Source organism: Protopterus annectens, chromosome 5.part0 (assembly GCF_019279795.1).
Source record: "Protopterus annectens isolate FY-2018-M chromosome 5.part0, PAN1.0, whole genome shotgun sequence".
Classification (NCBI taxonomy): Eukaryota; Metazoa; Chordata; order Ceratodontiformes; family Protopteridae; genus Protopterus; species Protopterus annectens.
The window spans coordinates 110,933,744-110,956,715 of NC_056735.1; the positions used below are offsets into that span (position 1 = coordinate 110,933,744).

A 22,972-nucleotide genomic window follows, 5' to 3' on the forward strand; every position below is an offset into this window, starting at 1 on the left:
GTTGGCAGTTACCTCAGCAAGAAGAGTCTCTGAGATACAGGCCCTCATGGCAGTACCTCCCTTTCTCATTTTTCATCAGGACAGAGTTTCTCTAAGAACCAATCCTTCATTCATGCCAAAAGTGATATCCAGGGTGTCTCTAAATCAAGCAATTCACCTGCCTACTTTCTTTCCCAGTCCACAAAATAAGGGGGAAAAGCTGCTGCACACTTTGGACATACACAGACAATTACGCTACTACTTGGACAGAACAAAGACCACCAGAAAGTCTGACCAACTATTTGTAGCATACGCTGCTGGAGCGCAAGGAAAGGCAATCTCCAAACAAACAATTTCAAAATGGATTGGACACTGCATCAGATTCTGTTACTCTTTCCATGGAAAAGGTGTGCCACCCAATATTAGGCCACACTCCACCAGAGCTATAGCCACATCCACAGCCTTTCTAAGAGGAGTGGCTACAAAGGACATTCTAGAGGCTGCTACATGGAGCTCCGTGCATACATTTACCAAACACTACAACCTGCCTTTATACTCCAGATCCCGAGCAGGCTTTGCTTCGGCAGTCCTGCAGGGCATTTTAGCTACACCATCCCTTTCTTAGATCCTACCACCCCAGCTTGGCTATGGTATTCAACCCATATGTCAGGACTGCAGTTGCATTCTTGAAGGACATAGTACAGTTTTGTACCTACCATAAATGTAGATGTCCGATAGATATGCAACTGCAGTCAGATGTTCTTCATTCCACATTGCTGCAGTCCTAACTATTGGGTAGTCCGCTGTCCAGTCGGCGAATACCAACGGTCAGGGCGCATTAGGCGCATGACCATATCCTCAGTCTTTTTGCCGCATGGTCCGATGCAGAAGCAATTTTGCGAGTGCAGGTTGGCGTTCTGAAAGTTTCTGAAGTCAGAGTTTCAGACCGAATCAAAGTTGGCTAAGTACCCGTTGGGAATATTTTTTTTCTTGCCTCAGTATTTAACGGATGTCAGAAAAAGTGAATAACTGTATTTCTTGTGGGAAACAGATACCTCATAGGGATTACCATACTTTGTGTATACCTTGTTTAGGGCCTGAGCACGGCGTTGTTGGATGCCGCTCTTGTGCTAGATTTAACAAACGCACTATTAAGAGAAGGTTAGACTGTGCCAGGTTAGTTTTGGGAAGCGTTGTAATTATAAAATGCCGCCGGATGCTCGGCGCCCGCTGGCAAAAAGCGTAAGGACAAAGCAGCAAAGCCTAGAGTGGAAGAACCGACAGTCCCTGGCGTCGGTTCTTTAGAAAGGTTCTGCCTGGTGTTTCTTTGGAGTCTCAGGAGAGACTTTATTGTTACAGGATGTATCCTCTCAGGAAGTAGGCCAGGCTGAGGGGGCTTCTCAGGTGGCTGTTCTTCCCTCTCTTCCTAAGGTGGTTAGAGCCTCCCCCCCTGTTTCCAAGGCTTCTTTGAGAGGCAGGTCAAGTGTAGCTTCAGTGGGGGTTTCTCCTAGTGCTTCAGGGTCTTTGCCTAAGAAACATATGCTTAAAATGGCAGAGGATTTGATTACTATGATTAGGGGTTCTATGCCCCCTCCTGATAAGAGGCCTAGGGTGGAACCTGAGTTTGAGAGTTTTGAGCACTGTTCGGAGGCTTCTGAGTCTTCGGCTGAAGACTTGCAGGAGTATCCTCCTTATTCTGATTCGGATGTGGATGATTCTACTCCTTCAGCTTCTCCTCCTGAGGATTTTTCATTTTCAGAGACTCTGCATTCCATGAGGGAGCATTTTAAATGGAAAGGTCAAGATTTCTCTGATTCCAGGAAGAGGCTTAGGGAATTCTTGTTTTTACCCCAGCATAGGCCTTTAGCTATACCTCCTGTTCTGAATGTGGTGGAAGATGTTTTTGCAGAGGCTTCCCTGAATCCTGATTCTTTGCCTCCTGCCCCAGTTAAACCAGATAGGTACTATAGGGTGCCTGAAGCTCATAAGTATCTTTTTAAGAGTCCTAGGGCAGACCCAGAAACTGTCTCTCAGGGGCCTAAAGGGGTGAAGGCCTCTGTTGTTAAAAATCCTGTTCCTCCTGATAAAGAGGCAAGGGCTTTGGATAGGTGGGGAAAGAAAGTGTATACTTCTTCCACTTTAGCCATGAGGGCGTTGAATTGTCAGTTTCACATGTTAAAATATCAGAATTACCTCCTTATTGAAACCTAAGGTGGATGCTCTGGCAGAAGGTATTGAGTGTAAAGAGTTGCAGGATTTAGTTCATGTGTCTGAACAGGTGGGTAAACATTCCTTGCAGTGTGGTTTTGATGCTGTGCAGGCCTCCTCGAGGGTGGCTGCCACTGGTTCTGTTCTTTTAGGCATGCCTGGTTGAGAGATCAGAATTTAGCTGAGCATGTTAAAACAAGGATTTTGGATGCTCCTTTGCAGTCTGATGTGTTGTTTGGTTCGCCTGTGGAAGCAGTTTTAAAGAAAATGGAGGACAAGGCTAAGTCTATGCAAACTGTTAAGGATTTTTTGCAGGTGCAGCCTCCAAAGTTTAGTAGAAATTGGCCTACTAAGGGATGGACTTATCCTGCTTATGATTCCCAGTCTAGGGGTAGGTCTAGACGTGGTAGGGGCAGAGCTCAAGGTTCTTTTAGGCCTAGGACAGGAGTTCCCCTGCTCAGACTTCTGGTGAGGGCAGGGGTCAGTCCTTTCGTAAGCAGGCCCAATGACCTGCCTTTTCAGCTGCCAGTACATTCTCGCCTGGCAGCACCTTTGGGAGGAAGGCTGTCTCTTTTCAAAGAAAATTGGGATTTAATTACCCAAGATAGATGGGTTCTGGATATCATTCACCACGGTTACAGGTTTTATTTCCATACCTTGCCTCCTTTCAAAGGCATGCCAGACATTCCTCCTCTACAAAGAAAAGAGGCTCACAAGCAAGTTTCTCTGTTGCTCCAAATAGGGGCCATTCAGCCAGTTCCTGTGCCAGAAAGGGGCCTAGGATTTTATTCTCGCCTGTTCCTAGTACCAAGAAGGGGAACACGTGGAGACCAATTTTGGATTTATCTATCCTCAACACTTATCTGGACATTCCCAAGTTCAAAATGTTGACGTTACAACAGCTTTTACCTCTGCTGGGCAAAGATCACTGGATGGTAACTTTAGATCTCAAGGAAGCTTACCTTCATGTGCCTATAAGACTAAGTTGCAGGAAGTATCTGCGTTTTGAGCTGGAAATTCTCATTACCAGTTCTCTGCATTGCCCTTTGGCTTATCCACTCGCCCAGAGTATTCACAAAGGTTCTGGCTCCAGTGATAGCTTACTTCAGGCTAAAAGGAATTCAAATCTATCCTTACTTGGACGACTGCCTGATTCTAGCTCAAGAAAAGGAAGACCTTCTACAGCATTTGGATTATGTCATAGCAGTGCTAAGATGCCTAGGGTATTCTGTGAACGAAATAAAGTCCAGTCTAGTACCCTCTCAAGACATGTGCTTTCTGGGTGTGAGACTGAATACAGCAGCCCAGATGGCCTTTTTAACCCCGGACAAACAAAAGAATCTTTCCAGTTACTTCCATCAACTATCTCTTCAGTCCGGGCTGACTGCAAGGACAGTCCTTCAAGCCTTAGGGTTCATGGCATCTTGTATTCTGGTGCTTCCCAATGCCAAACTGCATATGAGGAAGCTGCAATGGTATCTCAAAATGTATGGACACAGCACTGCCAGGATTTGGACACTGTCATTCAAATAATACCTTGCATTCAAAAGAATTTTTGTGGTGGGCTCAGGAATGTCACCTAAACAAGGGACTCTCTGTGACCAGTCAGATTCTAACGACAGATGCCTCAGACATTGCTTGGGGAGCTCATCTAAATGGAAAGTGGATACAAGACAAGTGGCCTGCCAGACTACAGCATCTACATATCAACATGAAAGAGATCTTAGCAGTCCAGTTTGCATTAATGGCTTTCAAGGAGTTACTTCTTCCAGGGCAGGTGTTGATTCTAACAGACAACACAACTGTCATGTGGTACATCAACAAACAAGGGGAACACATTCTTACCCATTGTGCAGGCAAGCAATGATTTTATGGGAGACTGCGCTCAGCTTGCAACTAACTCTTCAGGCAAGGTTTCTGCCGGGAGCACAGAACTCCTTAGCAGATGTGTTAAGCAGACAAATCATGGATCCCCACAGTGGAAACTGGATCTTCATGTATTTCAAAAATTGACAGTGTCATGGGGAACTCCAGACATAGATCTGTTCGCTTCTCCACTAAACCACCAGCTGCCAAAGTTTTGCACAAAGAGGTTTCATCACACAGCTTGGAAAGTGGATGCTCTTTCTTTCAGTTGGAAAAATCTTCATGTGTATGCTTTTCCACCTCTGCCTCTTCTCCCAAAGGTGCTTCTAAAGGTCAGACAAGACAAGCCAAGGATGATTTTAATAGCTCCAGATTGGCCTCGGCAGCACTGGTACCCATTACTGAGGAGTCTGGTAAGGAAGCCTCCATGGCCTTTACCCTTGATTCCACACCTGTTGTCTCAGAGGCGGTCACCTGCTCAATGTCAAGCTTCACTCTCTTCATCTAACAGCCTGGCATATTCTGTTTTGAAAGACAGCAGGTCTCAACTTCCTCAACAAGTTTTAAATGTGATTATGGAAGCCAGAAGACCTAGTACAAGGAAAGTGTGCAGAAAAATGGAAGAGATTTTTATTTTGGAGTGCAGCAAACAATTTGGAGATTTCTGAGCCTAATTTGAGTGTGGCTCTTCAATATCTTACTGAGTTATTGGACAAAGGTTTGTCTTTCTCTTCCATTAAGATTCATGCTGCAGCAATTTCAGCTCACTATGATTGTGACCCTCCATTGTTTTTGCATCCTTTGTTCAAGCAATTTCTTAGAGGGCTAAGACCCCATTAGAGCTCCTACTCCTGCTTGGGATCTCAATTTTGTGTTGGAGAAACTTACTCTACAACCTTTGCTACTGCTGAATTGAAATACTTGTCATGGAAGACTGCTTTTTGTTGGCCATTACTTCGCAAGAAGGGTTTCTGAGTTGCAGGCCCTTATGGCGGTAGAGCCTTTTGATTTTCATAAGGATAGGGTATCTTTATGTACTAATCCTTCCTTTATGCCTAAGGTGGTTTCTAGTGTGGCTTTAAACCAAACTATTCATTTGCCTACTTTTATGCAGATCCTCAAAATAAAGGAAAAGATTTTGCACACTTTAGATGTACACAGGCAGTTCGTTATTATTTGAGCAGGACTAAGGATTTTAGGCAGTCTCAGCAGTTGTTTGTTTCTTTAGGGCAAGCCTGTGTCAAAACAAACTATTTCTAGGTGGATTGGGTTTTGCATTGCATTTTGTTATTCCCATCATGGCAAGGAGATTCCAGTTGGGATTAGGCCTCATTCCACTAGGGCTACTGCCACTTCAACAGCATTCTAAGGGGTGGCAACTAAGGATATTTTGGAGGCAGCTACTTGGAGTTCAGTGCATACTTTCTCTAAGCATTATCACCTTCCTCTCTACTCTAAGTCTAGGGCTGGTTTTGCCACAGCTATTTTGCAAGGCATGTTGTCAGTTCCTGCTTCCTTATGATTTGCCAGCCACCCTTACCTCTGCTTTGGGATTCTTAGGACTGCAGCAATGTGGAATGAAGAACATAGTACAGTTTTGTACCTACCATAAATGTAGATGTTCGAGGATCCACATTGCTGCAGTCACCCTCCCTCCTTCCCTCTGTGTTTAGGGGTGGTTGTGTAGGTGAGGTTATATTCTGGTAATTTTGTATATATTGTACATATTTTTGGTGCAGGTATGTTTGGAGTTTTTGGTTTTGGCCTTATCTTTTCAGGGTCTTCTGACATCTGGGGCAAGAAAAGACTGAGGATATGGCGTCGGTCATATTAGTACCCTGATGCTGGCGTCAGTCTAATTCGGGCCGACTGGACAGCGGACTACCCAATAGTTAGGACTGCAGCAATGTGGATCCTCGAACATCTACATTTATGGTAGGTACAAAACTGTACTTTTTCCCTCCCTCCTACCCCTCTGCAATTTTCCTTTTGGGTCCATTCCCCCTTTCCTCTATTAGCTGGGGATATCTGTTATGGTGTATCTGTTTATTACTGTTGTGCATGTCTGGAATTTTTTATCCATTCACCAAATTTAGCCTTCTTTGGAGGGCACCTGGCATCTGGGGCAAGAAACACTGAAGAAGATGGCGTCGGCGGATGCCTTTATACCCCAGCCACTCTGACGTCGGGGAGTAGGCGACATCGGCTGACGCCGGACCCGGACTTTGGAATCCGGCCGACCGAAGGGCTGCCTGAGGCAGGACAACCCATATGTCAGGACTGCAGTTGCATATCTATCGGACATCTACATTTATGGTAGGTACAAAACTGTACTTTACTTGTGCCCCTAGGAGGAAAACTTGCCCTTCATGTAAAAAACTGGATGTCTATTACTCAGGACCGATGGGTCCTAAACATTGTATCCCAGGGATACAAATTCTACTTCCATTCACTGCCAACCCCAAGAGGGTTTCCAGACCTTCCTCCAAACCAGTGGGTAGAGGCTCAAAAGCAAGTACTTTCCCTGCTCAATATCAAAGCTATTCATCATGTTCCAGTAGAACAAAGGGGTCAAGATTTCTACTGCAGACTTTTCCTGGTGACCAGAAAAGAGGGCTCTTGGCACCCAATCCTGGATCTTTCATTTCTGAACACCTTTCTGGTGATCCCAAAATTCAAGATGCTTACCTGCAACAGCTTCTTCCCATGCTAGCCAAGGATGCCTGGTTAGTTACTCTAGACTTAAAAGAAGCTTATCTGCACATCCCCCTAAGGGAGTCCTGCAGGAAATATCTACGTTTCAGGGCAGGCTCTATGCACTATCAGTTCTCTGCACTTCCCTTTGGCTTATCTACTGCACCCAGGGTTTTCACAAAGTGCCTGGCTCCAGCCATTGCATACTGCAGGCAGAGAAATATCTAAATTTTCCCATACTTGGATGACTGCCTGATTCAGGTGGACAGTCAGGAATTGCTACTTCAGCACCTGGCATTTGTAAAAAGCCTTCTCACTTCATTGGGGTACACCATCAGTGAAAAAGAAATCACAACTGGTACCCAATCAAAAGATTTGATTCCTGGGAGCAAGCTTGGACACAGCTTCCCAGATGGCATTTCTCACTTCAGAAAAACAGATCCATCTGACAAACTACTTCAAACAAATGGCCACCAGAACACAGCTTTCTGCAAGAAAAATACTGCAAGCCCTAGGGTTCTTGGCCTTATGTATTCTGTTAATTCCATATGTAAGACTGCATATGAGGAAACTTCAGTGGTACTTAGAGTCTTTGATGCCAACATTCTCAGGACCTGAAAACAATCATTCCTATCATACCTTGTCTAAGGGCAGAGTTCCTTTGGTGGGCAAAAGCATGCAACCACAAAAAGGGACTGCCTTTCACTCAATCCCTAGCCTCCCAAACCCTGACAACAGATACATCAGACTATGCATGGAGTGCTCACATGCCAGGCAAATGCATTCAGGGCCACTGGATACCAGGCCAGATTCTCCTGCACATCAACCAAAAAGAGATGCTAGCTGTACAGAATGCCCTGACAGCCTTCAAATACCTAATCCTTCCAGGACAACTGCTTATAAAAACAGACAACACCACAGTTATGTGGTACATAAATAAGCAGGGGGGGAACCCATTCTTACTCACTCTGGGGGGGGGCCCATTCTTACCCACTCTGCAGGTTAGCCATGGCCCTGTGGAACACAGCCTTGAGCAACCAAGTACATCTACAAGCTCAATTCCTGCTAGGCAAACAAAAATTCACTGGCAGACGACTTAAGCAGAAATTTCCTAGACCCACAGAAGTGGAAATTGGAGCCCAACACTTTCAACCTTCTGATCCATAGATGGGGGACACCAGAGATGGACCTTTTTGCCTCCCTCGAGAACCACCAGTTGAGCAAATACTACACCAGGAACCCTCACAGCAGGGCCTGGAAGATGAATGCCCTATTTTCAATGGGAAAACCTCTCTATTTATGCCTTCCCCCCCTCTGCCCCTTCTGTCAAGAGTACTACTCAAGATAAAACAGGACAGGCCAAGGGCAATTCTTATTGCTCCAGACTGGCCATGCCAGCACTGATACCCACTCTTACGCAGCCTGACAGCAGTGCCACCCTGGCACCTTCACCAGACTCCTACCCTGCTGTCTCAGCAGGAGGGAAAGATTTTGCATCCAAAATTGCAAACCCTAAACCCTGTAGCCTGGCTTATCCCTTGAATACCCCATCAGCAAACAGGTGCTGGACATCATTTTTGAAGCCAGAAGGCCTAGTACTAGGAAATTCTATGCTGAAAAGTGGAAAAGGTAATGGTCTTGGAATCAGTCTCTAGGGAAGGACACAGCAGTGCCCTCCTTACCTCTAATCCTGGATTACCTAGCAGAGCTACTCCACAGAGGCCTATCCTTCTCCTCCATTAAGATTCATGCCTCTGCCATCTCAGCTCATTATAATACTGAGCCACCTCTATTTATTCACCCTCTCATCAAACAGTTCCTGAGAGGGGCTAACAACTTAAGGCCCCCTAGGAGAGCACCCACTCCTGCCTGGGACCTCAACTTTGTACTGGAAAAGCTCACGCTCCCCCCTTTTGAACCTGCCGCCTCAGCAGAGTTAAAAATCCTCTCTTGGAAAACAGCCTTGCTTTTAGCCATAACTTCAGCTAGAAGAGTGTCTGAGTTGCAGGCACTGATGGCTGTGGAACCCTTCATTATTTTCCATGCTGACAGGGTTTCCCTCAGAACTAACCCGTCCTTTATGCCTAAGGTAGTGTCCAGTGTGGCTCTAAACCAATCCATCCATTTGCCAACCTTCTTCCCTAATCCTCAGAATAAAGGGGAAAGGATCGTGCACTCCTTGGTCATGCACAGACAGCTCAAGTTCTACCTTGACAGGACTAAGCCTTTCAGAAAATCTGACCAGCTGCTAGTCAGCTTTGCTACAGGGGCAGAGGGTAAGGCCATTTCGAAACAAACCATTTCCAAATGGATAGCACATTGCATCTATTTTTGCTACAAGCACTGTGAAAAACCTACCCCACATGGGATCAGACTGCATTCCACTAGGGCTACTTCCACCTCTACAGCATTTCTCAGGGGAGTCCCTACCAGAGACATTCTGGAAGCTTCTACCTGGATTTCTGTACTAACCCTCACCAATCATTCCCTCTTACCTATCTTTTCGAAATCATGGTTGGGATTTTCTGCAGCAGTCTTTCAAGGCCTACTAGCTAGCCCTAACACTTCTTGACTGCCTCCACCCTTCCTCAGCTTTGGGAATCAACCCAAGTGTGATGACTGCAACAGTGAAACACGAAGAACTTAGTGCAGCTGTTCTTCATGTTTCACTGTTGCAGTCATTACATTTGGGTTATCTGCCTGCAAGTAGCCCTCAGCCGGCCTGAATATCAAAGTCTTGGATTCCTGCGTCGGATGCTGTCTCTTCTTCCATGACGTCAGGTCGTCAGGGGTATAAAGCATGCAGCCGATGCCATTACATCAGTCTTTCTTGCCGCACGGTGCCCGAAGCAGAAGCAGTTCGCAAGTGCTGATCGTCCGACTCCTGAAATTTTCATTTTTGAGTTTCAGAACCGAAGTCTTCAAAAAAGCTAAGTACTCCATTCGGGATCCCTTTTCTTGCTCTAAATCGATGTCAATAAAAGTTAATTGTATTACCTGTGGAAAGCAAATACCTCATAAAGTTTTTCATACGTACTGCATTCCTTGCTTAGGCCCAGACCACGATGTCCCTCACTGTAGGTTTTGTGCCTTATTCAATCCTCGAACTATTCATCATCGATTCATTTTTGCATCAGACTATTTCAGTACTCTGTTTAATTATCCGGAAATGGCTTTGGTAAGCCATCCGACTACCGACATTCCGAAAAAATGGAAAGATAGACAGAGACAGATGACATATGTCCAAAGCTGCCGACAACGTTTCTGATAAGCTAATCGCCAGTTCTCCGGTACTCAGTGAGGAGCTTTCGCAGCCCCTGATACCCGCTACTTCAGATTCACAGGCCTCTTCTTCTGCTTCTTCGACCATGGAACCTGTGGATGTTTCTAATTTGGATGGGTCCAGAGCCACTGTGCAAACACCGGCATCTGAGGGTGTATTCTGGCCTACTGACTTGCATTTCAATCCAATGCCATCTTCTTCTTCAAGGCCTAAATCTCGACCCACGCTTAGAAAACCGATGCCCAAACCGCATGGTCAGGCCCATATGCCTACAAAACAAATGATAAGAATGGCTGAAGACCTTATTACTTTAATTAGGGGAAGCCAGCCTTCACCCTCTAAGATACCTAGAACTGATTTTCCTTTTGATTCTTCTGATCAGGATTCTGAAATTTCTGTTTCTTCTGATTACCAGGATTTGCCCTTATCTACCTATGAGGATTCTGATGCAGAGGACTCCATTCCCTGTGCTTCCCCTCCAGAAGATTTTTCTTTTGGTGAAACCTTGCACTCTCTTAGGGAGCATTTCCACTGGGAAAGCCAGGATTACTCTGACTCCAAAAAGAGGCTTAGGGAATTCTTACTCCTACCTCAACACAGGCCTGTAGCTATCCCTCCATGTCCTGGACATTGTAGATGATGCCTTCTTGGAATCTAGCCTGGCCCTAGATCTTTACCTCCAGCACCCAGAAAACCTGACAGGTATTACAGAGTACCTGACTCTCACAAGTTCCTCTTCAAGAATCCTACTGCTGACACAGAGGCCATTTCCCAGGGACCTAAAGGCATTAAGGCTACTACAGCCAAAAACCCTACCCCCACTGGTAGAGATTCTAGGGCCTTGGACAGATAGGGTAAGAAGGTGTACACTTCTGCTACTTTGGCCATTAGGGCCTTAAACTGCCAGTTTCATATGTTAAAAGTATCAGCAACATATTAAGGGACTAAAACAGAAAATGATGCTGATTCCTGACTGTGCTGAAAATAAAGAATTACAGGATTTAATGCACTCTGATGAACAAGTTGGTAGACATACTTTGCAATGTGGTTTTGACTCTTTAGAAGTATCTTGCAGGGCTGCTGTCACTGGGTCTGTTCTTAGAAGGCATGCTTGGCCTAAGGAGCAAAATTTGCCAGATCATGTTAAAGCTAAATTACTGGATGCTCCCTTAAACCAAGACCGCCTGTTTGGCAACAAAGCAGAAGAAGTCCTTAAAAAGATGGAAGAAAAAGCTAAATCTATGCAAACTGTTAAAGATTTCCTGCAAGTACAGCCTCCAAGATTTAGTAGGCATTGGCCTTCTAAGAACTGGTCCTTTCCTGTCTCTTCCAGGCCTTCTCAGTCCAAACCCATGAACAGCAGACTACCTAGACTACAGTCTCATGGTACTCACAGACCTAAGCAGTGGGGGGCTCTCACTTCCAAAGCTGGAAATAGCATGACACCCCCCCTATGGAAAACTGTCACAATGACTTAACCTTAAATCTTCCAAGCCCTGCTCAACTGCCAGCTCCCTTAGGGGGAAAGATCGCCCTGCATGCAAACAACTGGGAACTCATTACCCAGGACAAATGGGTGTTAAATATAGTTTCCCAAGTATACAGATTCCACTTCCACCCCTTACCAACCCCAAACAGTTGGCCAGACCTACCCCCAAATTAGTGGGCAGGGGCTCAGCAACAGGTTCTCTCTCTTCTGAGTATCGGGGCTATTCAGCCTGTCCCAGCAGAAGAAAGGGGACAAGGTTTTTACTCAAGACTTTTCCTGGTACCCAGAAAAGACAGCTCCTGGCGTCCTATCCTGGACCTCTCTATTCTAAACACATTTTTGGTAATCCCAAAATTCAAAATTCTAACACTTCATTAGCTGCTTCCTATGCTAGGCAAAGATGCCTGGTTGGCAATCTTGGACTTAAAGGAAGCTTACCTGCACATCCCAATAAGGGAATCTTGCAGGAAATACCTACGCTTCAGAGCAGGCTACATGCACTATCAGTTCTGTGCACTTCCCTTTGGCTTATCTAATGCGCCCAGGGTATTCACAAAGTGCCTAGCTCCAGTCATTGCATTTTGCAGGCAAAGAAATTTTTAAATATACCCATACCTGGACGATTGTCTAATTCAGACAGAAAGCCAGGACATGTTACTAAATCATCTGGCATTTGTAAAGAAATTGCTAACCTCACTGGGGTACACCATAAATGAAAAGAAATCTCATCTAATACCCTGCCAACAAATTGTATTCCTGGGAGCAAGCTTGAACACAACTTCCCAGATGGCTTACCTCACGCCAGAGAAACAAGTTCATTTGACAGCCTACTTCAAACTACTGGCCACAAAGATCCAGCTATCTGCAAGGAAAATCCTGCAAGCCCTGGGTTTCATGGCGTCTTGCATTCTACTAATTCCATATGCAAAACTGCATGTGAGGAAACTACAATGGTATCTAATAAACCTATGGTGTCAACATTCTCAGGACCTGAAATCAATGATTCCTGTCATTCCTTGTATAAAGACAGAATTCCTTTGGTGGGCAGAGGCCTTCTACCACGACAAGGAACTGCCATTCACTCTACCCCCTGCCGCCCAAACCCTAACAACAGACGCATCAGACTATGCATGGGGGGCTCACTTGGCAGGGCAGTGCATTCAGGGCAAATGGAACCCGAGTCAAATGCACCTGCGTATCCATCAAAAAGAAATGTTAGCTGTACAGAACTCCCTGACAGCCTTTAAGGACCACATTCTTCCAGGACAATTATTGGTAAAGACAGACAACACCATTGTTATGTGGTATGTAAACAAGCATGGGGGAACCCACTCGTATCCTCTCTGCAGACTAGCCATGGCATTGTGGAACACAGCCTTGAGCTACCTAGTGCATCTGCAAGCTCAATTCCTGCCAGGAAAACTAAATACACTGGCAGACGGACTAAGCAGAAACCTCATGGACCCACACGAGTGGAAACTGAAACCAAGGATTTTCAACATGTTGACAAGCAAATGGGGGAGCCCAGATATAGACTTATTTGCCTCCCCCCAGAACTATCAATTGGAGAAATTATGCACAAGGACTCCCTATAGACAGGAAAGTGGATGCTCTGCCCTTCAGCTGGAAAAACCTTTCAGTTTATTCCTTTCCTCCTCTGCCTCTGTTCTCCAAAGTACTACTAAAGATCAAACGACCAACCAAGGAAGATTTTGATTGCACCAGACTGGCCACGCCAACACTGGTACCCCCTCCTGCACAGTGTCACTGTTGGCCCCATGGCACCTGCCTCAAACTCCTACCCTGCTGTCTCAGCAGGAGAACCAGATTCTGCACCCTCAGCTTCAAACACTGAACCTAGCAGCCTGGCTAATTTCCTAAGCTCTCCTTTACCATCCCTCAGTAAACAAGTGATGGATGTCATTTTAGAGTCAAGGAGGCCTAGTACTAGAAAATCTTATGCTGAAAAATGGAAAAGATTCTGTGCCTGGAACAAATCTCAAGGGATGAGCACAGCAGTGCCCAATTTACCTCAGATTTTACAACACTTAACTGAGATACCTCACCAAGGGCCTGTCTTTTTCCTCAATAAAAATTCACGTCTCAGCCATTTCAGCTCATTGTAACACAGAACCTCCCCTCTTCTATCATCCACTCCTCAAACAGTTCCTCAGAGGGGCCAAAAATTTTAAGACAACCCAGGCTGGGACCTAAACTTTGTATTGGAGAAATTCACCCTTCCTCCTTTCGAGCCAGCTGCTACTACAGATTTAAAATTCCTTTCTTGGATAACAGCTTTCCTTTTAGCCATCACTTCAGCAAGAAGGGTATCTGAATTACAGGCCCTTATGGCAGTGGAGCCTTTCATCATTTTTAATGCGGACAGGGTGTCCCTCAGAACCAGTCCCTCTTTCATGCCAAAGGTGGTATCCAGTGTTGCCTTTAATCAGTCCATTAATTTGCCAACCTTCTTTCCTAATCCACAGAACAAAGGGGAATGGATGCTGCACTCCTTAGATGTGCACAGACAACTTAGATTCTACTTGGACAGGACTAAACCTCAAAGGAAATCTGAACAACTGCTGGTGGCATTGCTGCAGGGACAGAGGGGAAGGCTGTTTCAAAGCAAACCATCTCCAAATGGATAAACCATTGCATTTATTTCTGCTATAAGCACAATGGAAAACCTATCCCACAGGGGATCAGACCCCACTCAACCAGGGCTGCATCTACCTCTACAGCCTTTCTCAGAGGCGTACCTACCAGGGACATCCTAGAAGCTGCTACCCGGAGTTCTGTACATACTTTCACCAAGCATTACCATTTGCCATTTTCTCTAAATCCGGAGCTGGCTTTGCCACTGCAGTTTTGCAGGGGCAATTAGCTGGTCCTAATGCTATGTAAATTTCTCCTCCCATCCTTCGCTCTGGGAAAATCTACCCAAATGTGATGACTGCAACAGTGAAACACGAAGAATGTAGTACAGTTCTGTACACTTACTATAAATGTAGATGTTCGAGTGTATTCACTGTTGCAGTCATGACTGTAGGGTTCTCCCCTGCTGGCAGGCAGTCCTCGGTCGGCCAGAATCCCAAAGTCTGGGTCCGGCGTTGGCTGTTCAGCCATGCTCCCTGACGTCAGAGCGCCAGGAGTACAAAGCTGACATCTGGGGCAAGAAAAACTGATGTAATGATGTCGGCTGCATGTTTTATACCCCTGACGACCTGACGTCATGGAAGAAGACAGCAACAGACATAGGATCCAAGACTTTGTTAATCAGGCCGACTGAGAGCTACTGCACGCAGATAACCCAAATGTGATGACTGCAACAGTGAATACACTCGAGCATCTGCATTTATGGTAAGTGTACACAACTGTACTTTCTGAGGATTAGGTACTAATAGAAACACATGTGACGTACTGCACCTGGAAGAATACTGGCTGACGTTTGGCTGTCCTCATCAGAGTATCCCATGATTTAAGAACGCTGCAACAGTGAGAAGTAGGACATCTGCTGTTATGGTAAGTTCTTGCACAACTATACTTTCTTCAAGCTAATTCAGTGCAGACGTTTTCAAAAGTAATTCGTAATTCACAAGTCATTAAGATGTGCATTTTAGCTTTACTGATTGTTGTAATCATAATACAGCATTATCCTTGTATCTGACTTTAAGGGAATGTTTACACTTCACTGGAGGTGAGATGAGATTAATATATGTAACAGAAAGGCTTAATGTTTGCTAAAACAATAGCTACTTTTTGTATTTGCAGTATTGTGTGCCTGTTCGGATGCCTTACCGCAACACCTCTTCATGTCTGTTACCTGCTGTGTAAAAGCTGACATTCACTTCATTCCAGTAAAGCACAGCGTGCTTAGAACCTTGCACAGTACCATAACAATCATGTCAGTTATTTATTTATTTGAAAAAAAAAAAATGAAATTATTGTTGTATTTTATTTATTGTGATTTTTATTTTTCTCCTGTATGGGATATAAATAACAGCATATACGTATCACATGCACAATGAATATGAGCTTCTGAAGTTTGGATAGCAAGGTGCAAGCAGTAAATTCAGAGATCGCATTATATTGTAGAAATTCTGTCTCTCTGTTAACCTTTCCAATAACTGAAGCTAAAATTCATGTGGTGCTTATTAATTCACTGAAAACAGTGTTCTTGTTCATTAACTATGAATAATCTTCTCTATACCAGTAGTGTGGAATAAAACCTGTGGTTCAATTAGTTCAAGGCAAAGCTGTGACATATGTAATATGACATGCATATTACAAAGTACTCATACCTCTCAGGTGGTAAACACTTTTTCAGGAAATCGAACCACCTTTTGCTGGAGTTTAACTGTAACTGTACTATTATAGAAAAGCAAATTTTCTCACAATTTCTGGTTTGTATTTTTGAACAGCATACATATTTACAGATACTCTTATCACCGCTTTAAGACATTAACCATGCATATGCTGACAAAAAATATTAGATGCAACAGTTCTATTGCTGGTTACAGTTTGATAATAACTCCAGAAAATTCAGGTATGAAAGTCAGTGTGTTGTTACAGTTACTTCAGTGCATATTCGTACTACTTAAATGTTCCTGTCTCTTCAGCAAGACAGGTAAAACTTAGTAGCAGTTATATGCAGATTTAATTGGTGAATGCCAAAAAAGTGCAATTCCTTGCTGTCTCTTTAAATACATTAATTTATGAAAATTCCTTACTCAGCATAAGCCATGAAGTTCAAATAGTTCTGTACCTCACCTACTCATTGTTCATGCCAGATTCATCGATGATATGGACTGTTTTTAAGTGAATTTCTCGCCAACTTCTTATTCATATTCTTTACTCCCACATTCTAAAGACAATAGAGTAGGTGGATTTGACCGAAAAAATTAATAGTTGTGAGTACGAAAGAATAATTGAGGTAGGGCTAGGCAGCCAGCAGTGTGAACACTGGCTGTAGATGTTTGTCATTGTTGATGTGACACCCTGACCCCATGTGCAAAAATGGAGAAAAAGATTTTGGATGGACGTGTGTGCATTAGTTAGACTTTAAACTTGGTGAGAAAATGGTGAATGAATTTTAAAAATGTCTGTGAGTCATCATACATTTTCTTAAAGATCAGTAAGTTTGCACAAGATTATTAACTTTTCTAAAGTAGCATTTTCAGTCTACTGTAGGATTCACATATTATAGCAGAAAAGTGTTGAATTCCTTCTAGAGCTTATATTGTTTAACTCTACTTAACCTGTCATCTTTAGTGTTTGATGACAGTGATAACATACTGCTGTAATGTGGTTCTGCTAATGACATCTGCCATCCTGATAACCATGCCTCCTTCTCTGGGTCTGTACTTGTTCTCCATTTGAATAACCTAACTCACTGAAAGGCTGGTATTTGTAGCCTGCTCTTGTTCTGCTCAGTAGTAAAAAGATTATAAAGCTTTGCACTGCTTCATGAAAAGATTGTGGAGTACTATAGGCTAGCTGAACTACAGGGTCTTAAAAGAGGCTTGATGTGGAAAGGTTATGTCAGACAAGTGCAGATATTCATTTTGACTGCGATTATGTTTTGGTTTTGACATGCCCCATTTGGATTTGTTTCAGTGATTGACTTGTGTTTCACACAGGCTTTTAAATAGTCTGTGCAGGTAGAGTGGACTGTAATGAAGACTGCAGATCTTAAAGGGCTCTGCTAAAGTAAAGGTTGTCCAAAGAACCAAACCAAGATGGCTTGGGAGTTTACCTGTATTGTGCAGTAAGTAAAGACTGGAGACCCACGTCAGTAAGGGTGGAGCGATGGAGAGGAGGCAGTATAGAATGCAGTATGTAGTCTTGCTCAATATCTTTTACAGAGCACTAACACCAGGTATCTTAAGCATATGCCACACCAAAATAGCAGCAGAGTTTTAACTTGTTTGTGTGGAGTACCATCTGTATCACTTGTTGTGCTTGCATAACAGTGGCATTTAGATTTCCGCAGCTCATCCTTATAGAGCATAAGAAAAGGGGAAGTTTAAAGTCCAAGTGGCCACAAGGAGAAGCCACGTTAGGATGTGATGAAAACTACAGTTTAAGAAAAGTAATTGTCATGAAAATGGCATTGGATGTGTTTCAAGGTACAGTTTGAAAGCTCAGGTATGTCTTTAATAGCACTGGTGAACCCTCAAAGAGCAAGGCAGAGTTTAATCGTTATATGTATTTCTTGCATTTAAAGGGAAATTTGCACATTTTGGCGGCCTAACCCTTGTCTACCATTTATTTTTAAATGTAGTAGTTGCTTATTTACAGCTCAAGGGCAGATGGCCTTTTTATTTTTTTTCTTGAGCGCAGTCTCAAAAAGTACAGCTTCTATTTTTAGATGTTGTTCCAGTGCCAGACAGGTAAACTACAAAGACTATATTTGGTGTGCTTGAATATGTTCACATATTTTAAATACTTTGACTATATTTGTCATGAGCATATTTACTGATAGAAGTTAGTTTGCCAGAAAGTTTATCAGATTAGTGAAGTAAGTCAGTGATGTGCCTGATTAATATTCCCTCTAACAAGTCTCCATTGGGCTGCCAAGCAAAGCATGCCAGCTCACAGGGTTGCCTACCGTTGCTGTGGCTGTGTGTTTAACATTGTAAATGGCAACTTCCAATTGTGTTTGCTGCTTATAAGCCATTTGCTGTTTAAAGTACAAGTAGCGTGTAAAGAACAGCAATGTGGCTGACCTGAAATTCATTTTAAAAATCCCTAAATCCCCCTAAACTTTGCATTATAGAATATTGCATCACGTTATTATTTGTTTAAATTGCATTGGTCGTGTTTTGAAGCAAGTATATGTAACAAACCTTTGAGTAGGATATAACCTCCTTACCACATAAATTAGCAAACTGTACATTTTTGTTACATTAAGTGGGACATTTTTGCATTTTATTTGGTTGATAATTACGACCCCTTGAATTTATTTTCAGAGCTGAAAATCCTTGCCATGACATCATGAAAGACTGAACACACAATGCCTTACTATCTAAGCTGAAGTATAAGCTTTTGTATTTCTGTGCTAAATGCATCAGTAGACATTTTTTACTTCCTAGAAAGACAAGTTGTCAGCTGGTTGTCTGTGGAATACCTCACATTGTAAATTGACAGGATGATGTAGTAGTGAAATCATAGTGTAACAAAGAAACTGGTCCTGTAAAGAGGTAAGTTGTTTTGCTTACCCACAATGCTTTGCAATTTATAAATAAAGCATTGCAAAATACCGCTCATAACACCATTTTGTAGGTGTGGTTATAGAGAAAAGCTGGATAAACAGTGAAACTAAAAACTCAGGCTTAATGTGCTGTAATCTTTTTTGTTTTGGTTTTTTCAATTTCTGTTTGCAGAAGAAAATAAGTGTTAGGATGCCTGCTTTAGAGCACCACGTGCCTCGCATACAGATCAATGCTTATATAACAGTCATGGAAAGGAAAATGTTGTCAGCACTAATATCACCTAAATATTTCTGTAATCTGTTTAATACAGACAGCAAACCGAGGTTAGTGTGCAAGTCCTGTTGGTTAGAGAACAATGCAGGGAATAGTATAGTAGATTAAATGCTTACAAGGCACTTCAGATGTCAGTTAATGAAAGCAGTGTTAAAATTGATGGTACATGTGGACATTTTATGCTGGGAAGCACTGCATTCTCGTTTGGCTGTTTTGTTTGACTGTAGACTGAATTGGAGTTGGAACTTGTCCCCTTTCTGTACTGCTGTCCTATGTCACATTTCTGCTGTAGTACAAAAGTTTAATAACATGGGCAACACCAACAGCACAGCACTCTGCAAGGATTTCTTCTCCTATATTTGGCTGCCGACTTAAACTGCTCCTTTGTCTTTTGAACGTAGTTTTCTGTGTTAGTCACAGTTGTTTCAATATTGTTTATCATCTCTCCTTGCTCTTCCACTAATATGGATATTTGAAGAAAAAGGTCCTTCAGGTCTCTCATTTTGGTCTCCAGGTTAATCAGTTCTTTGTGGCGTTGCTCTATTTCAGACAGCTGTGCTTTGGTGATCTTGACATCTGTAAGGATGTTTTCACTGAAAATGTTCCATTTGCCTTTTTCTAGCATGTCCTCCACTGCTTCTTCGGAAACATCTTTTCCACAAACTTCCAGTTGACGTACAATGAAGGTTTTGCATTTTTCCTGTTTTTCTGTTATGAGTTTGTTGTACCGTAACATGACATTTTGGAACTGGTTGAATAGTACTGCATGGTGAGTTTTTAGAATCCTTGTAACAGCTGATGATGACCCACTTTCAGCCTCAGACTTCTTAGCTTCTTTAGCCAGGTTGTCCAAGCGCCTCTTAATATTCTCTGCTTTAGTCTTGACATCCTTTGTGCTGTCTATCTTAATGGCACTGAATCGCCTCATTGACGATAATAAGCTCTTCTGCTGCTGGCCAAATCTTTGGACATCATCTGCCAAATTATCAATGTCCTCTTGAAGACGCTGTCCATCCTGCAGGAAGCCATCAATGACTGGCTCTTTCTCAAATATAATAGCATGTTGTGGAAAATTTTCTTCATTTTGTGGAGTTTTACTATGTACAGGTGTATTTTGTTTGCAGAGCTCCTGTTCCTTTGCTGCCTGCTTAAGTTCCTGAAGGCGGTCTTTCATTATTCCGTTTCTGAATGTCAGATGTTTTTAATCGTGATGTTCTTGCATTTTTCTTCAGAGTGGCCTGTTTTGAACTCTGCAAATGATAAATTGTACAGTTAACATTGTTGTAAGAATTAGTTTGCATTTTGTGTATTGCAGATACATTTTTAATTACCCGTTATCATATTATTTTGTGTATTGCAGATACATTTTTAATTACCCGTTATCATATTATTTTGTGTATTGCAGATACATTTTTAATTACCCGTTATCATATTATTTTGTGTATTGCAGATACATTTTTAATTACCCGTTATCATATTATTTTGTGTATTGCAGATACATTTTTAATTACACGTTATCATATTTTTTCTTAGTCTTGTAAATATGGAACATCTTTATCTTTGTATGTTGTTCGAATGACCGATACAGTCCATCGGCATCTTGCTGAAATAGAAAGATGGACAATTATTTCTTGGTTAGATAAACTTTGTCCAAAGAAGACTGCATAGCCATGCTTTGAGGAGGTGAGATGGCAAACTGCAAACCTGGAAAAAACATAGCTCACACACATACTTACAGAGTGTAAAACAATCCGTAGAGACAGTGGCCAGAGGGCGTTCCCTGATGTGAAGTGGTACAATAGAGCTGCACTGTTAAGTGTTGTGTACATACCATAAGCAAGAGGAAAGGGATGATGACAAAACAGAGGAGAAAGTTTGAGAAATAACAGAGTAGGAGTTTGGATGCAGATCCTTAAGGAGAACAACCATACAAAATATATATGTTTCAGAAAGTATTCTTAGAATTAAGCCAGCATGGGAGTGGAGAAATGAAAATATGCAGATTAGATATGACTGCAAGTAGGGGTATAGAAAATAGACAAGAGGGGACTGGAATTTACTGGAGAGAATTAGCAAAAGACCCAAGGTATTGAGAGCAAGTAACTAGATGGAGAAATGGAATGGAGCAGGATAAGGGCAAGAAGAAGGGTGAACTGCAGGTTAGGGACTGCCTTCCCTGTCGGGGGTTAATTTTGTGTAGATGGAGAAAAAGGGGATACTGAGTGAAACATCTGGTGTAATTTTTTTAGTTGAGTCTAGAACAAAAGCTGTTTTTATAAAAAAATAAATAAATAAAAAATGAGTAGAGCATAAAAAGGCTAATTAGTTGGGCACGTAAAACATTGCATGATAATTAGGAGTCAATCAGAGGAGGCTCAGAAAGCTTGGGAAGAGACTGCAAAAACCATTTACAATGAAACAACAGAAGGACATCTGGATGATGAGTCGCAAGTATGCAACAAAATCCATAAGGGTTAGGATGTTTGCTTGCTAAGTATTTGCATAGGTGTTTTTATACCCCCAAGCAGACTTCAGAGAATGCTTCCTTTTTTAACTACATTTTTTAGATGTCAGGAAACTCTAATGTATGCTTAGAGTATGTGAAACAAATCCCTGACTGGGACTCCACTCATTTTGTTTTGCCTGTGTCCAGAGCAGTATGTATTCAGCTGTCCCTAGTGTACTTTATCTATGCCACCATTAGACATGAGGCCAAGTTACTTTAGAAGTATATAGAGCAGCACAGAGAACATCAGTGGCCTATGCCCACTGTGCGATTCACTGGTCCCTAAATTTAGCTCCCACTTTAACAAAAGGAGAGGCATCCTAGAGAGAGGCTGGGTGATAATATTTTTGTCTCTTAATATGCCCTCCCAGGCTTGAGATGGACAAAGGAGATGAGGTGCACTCACAGGCCCCCCTGATGACTGAATATGCTGTTAAGGCCTTTAGCAAGACCGCTAGAGCAAAGTACAACCAGGTCACTGATTCTTGAGCCACTAGGCAGGCACCGTTTTTTCACACCTGACTTCTCATAACTCAAGAGGAGGGGAGGGGAGGGTGAAATCGCCCACATCTGTGTTTGTGAGAAGAACCCAAAGAGGTAACCAGGTTTAGATTGTAGCTACCAACCCAGATCCTGAGCCCTAAATGTGTGATGGCATCCAAATTTAGGCGCAATCAACTGATGGTAAAAGGTTATAGTCTGCTTGCCTTGGCCTTAGATGTTTGAGCCATAGACCCACCATACTCATTCCTACTCTCAAGATTTATTTAAGCTTACGGAGGACCTCATGAGCATCATGATGTCCAGGCTACCGGGCCGTGAAAAGCATCCTGCACCAGGAATATCCCCTGCAGATAGGAAAAGGGCCCCCTCTCCCCACAGAAATCCTCAGATTCCTATGACTCAGATGAAGACCAGTTGTCATTAGTTGGCCAGCTTTCAGCAGGGTTATATGCCAACTTAGAGTCAAGTGATAAGCTTGCTTCAGCCTCTCCACCTGATGACCTATCTTTTGGAGATGCTCTTCATAAAATGAAAGGGTCTTTCAGCTAGGAAGATGAGGAATATCAGCAGTCCAAGAAGAGGTTTAGGCAATTTGTTGGACTTCATAGCCCAGTCTTGATAGTATGGGTGATGTTTTCTGAAACACTTCCCTAAAGCCTGACTCACAGCCCACTGCCCCTAAGAAATGAGACTGTTTCTACAGATTGCTTGAATCTCATAAGCACCTTATAAGAATCCCATGGTAGATCCTAAGGTGGTGTGCTCGGAATTCAGGGAAGCTCAGGACTTCACTTCCAAGAATTCTTTGCCAAATGTTGAGAGCAGAGTCCTCAGTAAATTTGTATGAAGGTTTACACTTCAGTTACCCTGTCCATGAGAGCTGTAAATTGCCAGATGTTATATGATCCTATCTCGTCTACATTCTGTACTGATGGGATCGGCTCCGACTCGGCACG

At 43.0% G+C, this 22,972-nt stretch overlaps 2 protein-coding genes across 4 annotated transcripts in view; one reads left to right on the forward strand and one right to left on the reverse strand.

Annotated features, from left to right (window-relative positions):
* Positions 1–22,972, forward strand: part of ARL13B (ADP ribosylation factor like GTPase 13B) — a 1,170,737-nt gene that overhangs the window by 494,247 nt on the left and 653,518 nt on the right. The gene's annotated exons all lie outside the window — the stretch shown is intronic.
* The window catches only part of STX19 (syntaxin 19), a 91,016-nt gene continuing 86,660 nt past the window's right edge, over positions 18,617–22,972 (reverse strand). For both annotated transcript variants that reach the window (XM_044072158.1, XM_044072159.1), the window contains one exon: positions 18,617–20,256. In XM_044072158.1, the coding sequence (XP_043928093.1) occupies positions 19,308–20,180 (873 nt within the window). In that variant the 5' untranslated portion in view covers positions 20,181–20,256 and the 3' untranslated portion in view covers positions 18,617–19,307. The remainder of the gene's footprint in view (positions 20,257–22,972) is intronic.